The following is a 6,210-nucleotide window of genomic DNA, read 5'->3' as shown; positions in this document are numbered from 1 at the left end:
GACGAGCCTTTGGACCTTGACTGAGGTTCTTGGCGGGGACAAGGGCGCCGCAGGGCAGGTCCTCGCGGCCGAGGAAGTGTTTCCCGAGACCGGGTTCAATGGCACACCCGACAGCCTTTTATGACCCCCGTCAGATTCTGCCACTCTTGCTCCACACGGTGAGGGACTCCTCCAGTTAACTGGCCATTGTCGGACAGCGGCGATAAAGTAGGGCTGGTGCCTTCAGAAAGGCAGATGCCAATCAGGTCAGCAAAGAAAACAAAGGGAAAAAACAAACAAACGGGGAGGATGTTTGAGTTGTGTGCATTACCTGAAAAGGGAGATGCTCTCCGCCGAAGTGTGAGCTGATTTGACAGTTTTTTTTTTTTTGCTCTCTTTCTGATGTAATTCCTTTCCTTTCCTTTTCCTTCTCTCTTCTCCACCGCCTCGCAGCTTACTGACTCTAGTGTGACTCTACTGCGGCGGATGGCGACGATGCTGATGGTGTGGCGCAGTGCGGTGTGTGCCCTGGCGCTCCTCGCGCTGCTCTGCACCTCCGTGTGGGCGGATGCGACGAAGGAGGAGGTTGCGACGGCGGGGGATGTCAATGTGTCCGTGGAGGTGTCGTGTGCGAGGGATGAACAAAATGTAAGGTGGCGTTTTCCTGGCGAGAGTGAATGGACACCGTGTGCAACCGCCACGGAGGCTTCTGTGGAGAGGCTCTCGGAGGAGGGAATTCTCACTGAATCTCTTTGTCACTTGGCTCAAGAGAAGCTCTCGGGGACCGATTGTGTGGCTCGCTGCGCTCCATCCCCGTCAGGCGGCACCGCTGCCGTGTGCACGATGAACTATCCGTTGTATCCCCAGAGCCAACTTTATCAGCGGTGGGAAACTTCACAGGCAACGCTCGGCAGCGCCTCGTCTTCGCTTGAAGGCAGCCGTGCGGCAGACGGTGGGAAGGCGTCGGGTGAGTCTTCGGCAACGGCGGGAGGGCGAGCAGGTGGCAGTGCAGGTTCACCAGCAGGCGCAGCTTCAGCTCCTCAGGGCCCATCCAAAACGGCTGTTCCCACTTCCCCCGCCGGCGGCGATGATGGAACCACCACTACAACGACCACCCGCAGTCCCAGTGCTGGGAGCAACGCAAAAAGCAATGCGGACAGCGGTGACGCCATCGCCACGGCGTGGCTGTGTGCGCCTCTTCTGCTTCTGCTCACGGCTGCCCTTGCCTGCGCTGCCGGGTAAGTGGTGAGGGACAAAAGATACGCACCCACACCCTGGCTGGGACGACGCATACACTTTTCCTGTGTGCTCATTTTGCTTGTCCTTCCTGCGGCCCAACGTCTCTTTCCCCTGCGCCCTGAGGGATGTTCTCTTTTATTACCATTATTATTTTACTTTTCTCATCTTGCTCCGCCACCCCATGCACGCCTCCATGGGCGGCGCACTCTTCTCTCCCTCCTGTTTGCTACCACCTCCCACCCACCCACACACACGCGGTGCCGGCTACATTGCTGGGCGTCGCACGGACTGCCCAAATGAGGCCCGAGGCCGCGGCCACCGTGGGGTGTAAGTGTGGTGTGCGTGCGTGTGTGTATGGGCTTACGCGACAAGGCGATTTTTTTTTCTGCAGGCAGTGCATACGTTTATTGGGCTGGTGTATTCGCGGTCTGCTGAATTTTTTTGTTTTGCTTTTTGCCTATGTTTCGTGGCTTATAAACTGGGAATAGAATTTGGTTGCGGTGCGGGTGCTTTTGTTGTGCAGGGGTTCTGCGAGTTGGTGGGGACTCTGTTGGCAGATGTCTGCCGTGCGTTTGTATGCATGCGTGTTTGTTTGTATGCGCCTTAGGGAGGTTAGTTTTGTTCGTTTTCTTTTTTGTTTTCTGCTGAAGTTTGGCCGAGTGCCAGGGAGTAGCAAGAGGAAGCAAATAACAGACGTGCCGAACAGCAACGGGGAACAAGTAGCAAAGCAAGCCACCAGAGGAGGAAGAGCGTCGGGTTAACTGTGGGGAAAAGCAGTGGCAGTAAAAATGATGCGACGGATCCTTCCTGTCGTCGCTGCCACGCAGGGCCTCGGTGTGGCTCGCTGTGCCCCAGCGACGCCTGCGTTGCAGCAGCGGCGCAAACAGTCAGACGTCCCTGCACGACGGCAGTTGCACGAAAATGACAATTTTTTCAGCGGTGCATCGGCGATGTATCTGGAAACTTTATACCAGAGCTGGAAGGCGGACAGGAGCTCCGTGGATCCCTCATGGGACGCCGTTTTTGGCGCAAGGGAGATGCAGTCGTACGACACACCGATTCTGAGTTCGGCTATTCGTGTCCTGCCAACGACGTTGGAGGACCCTGTTGCTGTGCAGCAGTCGCTAAAGGACTGCGGACGGCTGACGTGGATGATTCAGGCCTTTGAGGATCGCGGCCACCTTCTAGCCTCCACCGATCCCTTGGACTACAACAACAAGGGACCGCTTGGCCGCGTCGCATCGTGTAATCGTAAGGATATGCTGCGCCTTGATCCTGCCTACTTTGGGTTCACACCAGATGACTATAACCGTGTGGTGCGGGTCGGTTTTCAGGAAGAGGTGAATGGTGTGCTAAGCACCAGCTCCCGTCCAATGACAGTCAGGGAACTATATGAATACCTCACCATGCGTTTCTGTGGCACCGTCGGTTTTGAGATGTCGCACATTGTGGACAGAGAGACAAGTCGTTTCCTGCGCGAAGTGGTGGAGTCGGATGGGGCTTACAATCCCTTGCACCGCGCTCTCACTAAGGAGGAACAGACGTGGGCCTGGGACCTTGTCGCCTCCTCCGTCTACTTTGAGGATTTTTTTAAGCGCAAGTACTCGACCCAAAAACGGTTCGGTTGCGATGGGGCGGAGTCCGTTGTTCTTGGCCTGCGCGCCCTCATGGAGGCTTCCTCCAGAAATGGCGTGGAGAGGGTGCACATGTGCATGGCACATCGAGGTCGCCTCAATGTCCTCTACCACGTCATTGGCAAGCCGTTCCCTGTGATTTTGAAGGAGTTTGTCGGAATCACAGGACCCGAGTTGGAGCCGTACAAGATGCAGTCGGACGTGAAGTACCACCTGGGTGCACGATCTACGATGAAGATGCGGGATGGAAAGACCATAATCACGGAGCTGCTACCCAATCCATCGCACCTTGAGGCGGTGAACCCGGTTCTACAGGGATATACAAAGGCCGTACAAACTTCAATGGGTGAGAAAGGAGCCTCCGCCGTGTTGCCGGTTGAGATTCATGGTGACGCTGCCTTCAGTGGTCAGGGTGTTGTCTTCGAAACGATGTGCGTAAGCGAGGTTGACGGCTTCTCTACAGGAGGCACTGTGCATGTGGTGGTGAATAATCAAATTGGTTTCACCACGGAGCCCATGTGCTCACGCAGCAGCGCCCACTGCACAGACTTGGGGCGTGTCTTTCAATGCCCCATTTTACACGTTAATGGGGACTCGCCTGAGGATGTCGTTCGGGTATTTGAGTTTGCTGCAGATTTTCGGGCCAAGTTCAAAAAGTCCATCGTCATTGATCTCGTTTGCTACCGTCGGTTTGGTCATAATGAGAATGACGATCCGACCATTACGCAACCTCTCCTGTATAACCGTATCAACGCCGTGGGGGACTTGTTCAGGAGGTACTCTGAAAAGTTGATTGAGGCGGGAGTCATCACGTCGAAGCAGCAGACAGCGAAGGCCATCGCAGAAAAGGAACGATATGGCAAATATCAGGCAGAGGCAGCTAAGGTGCATTACAGCAGTTTCCTCACGTCCTGCATCCCCGATAAGTGGAAGTGCCTGAAGCACTCCGATCAGTTGGGTGATGTCAAGCTGGAGCCAACAGCTGTTGCTGGCGAAGAATTTAAGCCTGTGATCGATGCACTTAAAGTGTTGCCAGACGGCTTCGTTGTGCATCCCAAGTTGAAATCCGTGCTGGATCGCCGTATTGAAACCTTGGAAAAGGGTGAGGGAATCGAATGGGGAGCGGCAGAGGCGTTGGCGTTCGGGTCTCTTGTGTTAGAAGGTACAAAAGTGCGTCTGATGGGGCAAGATGTGGAGCGGGGGACCTTTTCCCAACGTCATGCCGTCTTGCACGACCAGAATAAGATACGCACTTACACCCCTCTTGCGCACATAAGCAAAGATCAAGCCCCGTTTGTTGTCAACAATAGCCCTCTCAGTGAGTACGGCGTGCTTGGCTACGCGGCTGGTTACTCCCTCTTCGACCCTAACTCTCTCGTGGTGTGGGAGGCACAGTATGGCGATTTTGCAAACGGTGCCACCATTATCTTTGATCAGTTCATCTCTGCTGGGGAGTCCAAGTGGAACCAGCAGCAGGCTATCGTGGTGTCACTTCCGCATGGCTATGACGGGAGGGGCGCAGAACACAGTAGTGGGCGTATTGAACGCTTCCTGCAGGCCGTTTCGGAGGACGTCGCGACCCCGGCGTACTCCATTGAGGAACGTGCTCACCGTGTGAACATGGAGGTTGTGTATCCCAGCACCCCCGCACAGTACTTCCACCTTTTGCGGCGACACGTGCGACGGGACTTCCGTAAGCCGCTTATTCTCTTCTTCTCTAAGAAGTACCTTCGCTCCCCGAACGAGTCCACAATGGAGGAGTTCACATCTGGCAAGTTCCACCCCGTCATTGGGGACGCATCTGTGCCGCCAGAGAAGGCGCGTCGGCTCGTGATGTGCACTGGACAGCTGTACCACACTCTCAATGGCTACCGCAGGAAAAACGGGAACACAGATGTGGCGCTTGTTCGCATCGAGGAGCTCTCGCCATTCCCTGTGGCGGAGGTGCAGAAGCTGCTCCAGGACTACAGCAATGCCGAGCTGATGTGGGCACAGGAGGAGCCAAGGAACCAGGGTGCGTTCTACCACGTGGAGCCGCGCGTTGAGCTCTACACGGGCGGACAACGCGAGTTGAAGTACGCCGGTAGAGAGATCAGCGCGTCGCCGTCAACCGGGTACAAGAGTGTGCACGAAGCTGAGGAGCTCCACATTTGCGAGGTTGTCTTTGAGTAGTAGCGGGTGAAAGCAACTTCGCTCCCCGCACACTTGCGTAGGCGCGTGCCCTTGCGTGTACCAGACGGGCGGGGCACGCGCCTAAGGAGCTCCTTTGCCTGAGGAGGCGGAGAGAACGACACGCACACCGAGGGTCCACACGTTCTGTTTTTCTTTTTTTTGTGTGTGTGTACTTTGTTTTACTGATCCAAAATGAATTTACGTCTTTTTTTTCTCTCTCTCTTTCCTTCTGCAGATGCATCGATGTTTACCCATGCCTCTTTCAGTAGGACGCAGGCGGCGGTGATGGCGTTGCCGGCAATATTGACTCTCCCACAATGATAAAAGAAAAAAAAAAGAAGAAGGAGTAAAAATAAAACGTAATAACAAAAATCAACAAAAGAATCGGCAGTCATTAACTTTTTCCCATCCTCAAGAGGAATAAATGAAATGGAAACAGAGAAACCTCTTCAAGGAAGGAAAAAAGTACAAAAGACCAAAACGAAGCATGAAGGAAAAAAAAAGCTTTGACTGGACAAGGAGATTGATGCGAACTTATACAAACATATAAACGCCTGCCATTTTTCGTGCCCATGTGTGCAGAGGTGCTTCGTTATATGCAAATAACTTCTGTGTGGTGCCGATTGCTGTTGTGGGTTTTTTTCGTTTAGGAAGACGCTAGGGTTTTAATGGTGGTGGTCGTGATGGGTAGGCCCACGCTTTTTGTTTGTTTTACTTTTCCTTCTTTCTGTTTTTGTCGCTTCTCTTACTTGATGTCTGTGCGTGTGTGTGTGTGTGTGCCTATGTATGAGCACTGACGCGTTTGTGCTTCCTTTACGGCTTTTCAAACCCTCCTCCTCCTGCCCACCTCCGTCTCTTCCCTCTTTGCCTGCCCCGCTGTCGGGGGAGCGGAAGGGGAGGGGGGCGCCAATACGCGAGAGGAGGGGGGCGAGGGTTGTGTGTGTGTCGGCGCGCGCGTGCGCAGGGCGTGCGCATCAAAAAAACAAAAAAAACGATAAGTTTGCGGCGCAGAATTTGACGCGAATGTGCCCGTGAGAAACGTATAAAGCGTGAAGGGCTCCAAACAGCGAGGCAGCGATAGGGTGAGGGAGGGAAGGAGTTGCGAGGAACGGGGATGGGTGGAATGGGCACTGCCAAACACATTGCGCTCTTTGCACCGCGACGCTTCTCACCCGCTTGCTTTTTC

The 6,210-nt window shown here is 54.4% G+C and overlaps 2 protein-coding genes across 2 annotated transcripts, besides 5 other annotated features; both read left to right on the top strand.

Annotated features, from left to right (window-relative positions):
- Positions 1–387: 387 nt before the first annotated feature.
- Positions 388–420: a microsatellite.
- A 45-nt stretch (positions 421–465) lies between these two features.
- On the top strand, positions 466–1,221 carry Tco025E_06731 (mucin-like glycoprotein; the record flags this gene model as incomplete). The annotated part of the gene is made up of 1 exon (XM_029373603.1): positions 466–1,221. The coding sequence occupies one exon, from the start codon at positions 466–468 to the stop codon at positions 1,219–1,221; it is 756 nt and encodes a 251-aa protein (XP_029226279.1).
- A 322-nt stretch (positions 1,222–1,543) lies between these two features.
- Positions 1,544–1,575: a microsatellite.
- A 434-nt stretch (positions 1,576–2,009) lies between these two features.
- Tco025E_06730 (2-oxoglutarate dehydrogenase E1 component, mitochondrial precursor) lies at positions 2,010–5,024 on the top strand (the record flags this gene model as incomplete). Its single annotated transcript, XM_029373602.1, has 1 exon — positions 2,010–5,024. The coding sequence occupies one exon, from the start codon at positions 2,010–2,012 to the stop codon at positions 5,022–5,024; it is 3,015 nt and encodes a 1,004-aa protein (XP_029226278.1).
- Positions 5,025–5,346: 322 nt separating this feature from the next.
- Positions 5,347–5,396: a microsatellite.
- Positions 5,397–5,408: a microsatellite.
- Positions 5,409–5,777: 369 nt separating this feature from the next.
- Positions 5,778–5,803: a microsatellite.
- Between the last annotated feature and the right edge of the window lie 407 nt (positions 5,804–6,210).

The sequence above is a fragment of the Trypanosoma conorhini genome (assembly GCF_003719485.1).
Source record: "Trypanosoma conorhini strain 025E chromosome Unknown Tco_14.4_contig_00471, whole genome shotgun sequence".
NCBI lineage: Eukaryota > Euglenozoa > Kinetoplastea > Trypanosomatida > Trypanosomatidae > Trypanosoma > Trypanosoma conorhini.
The sequence above is the reverse complement of the archived record's forward strand: the minus strand, read 5'-3'. Positions and strand labels throughout refer to the sequence as shown.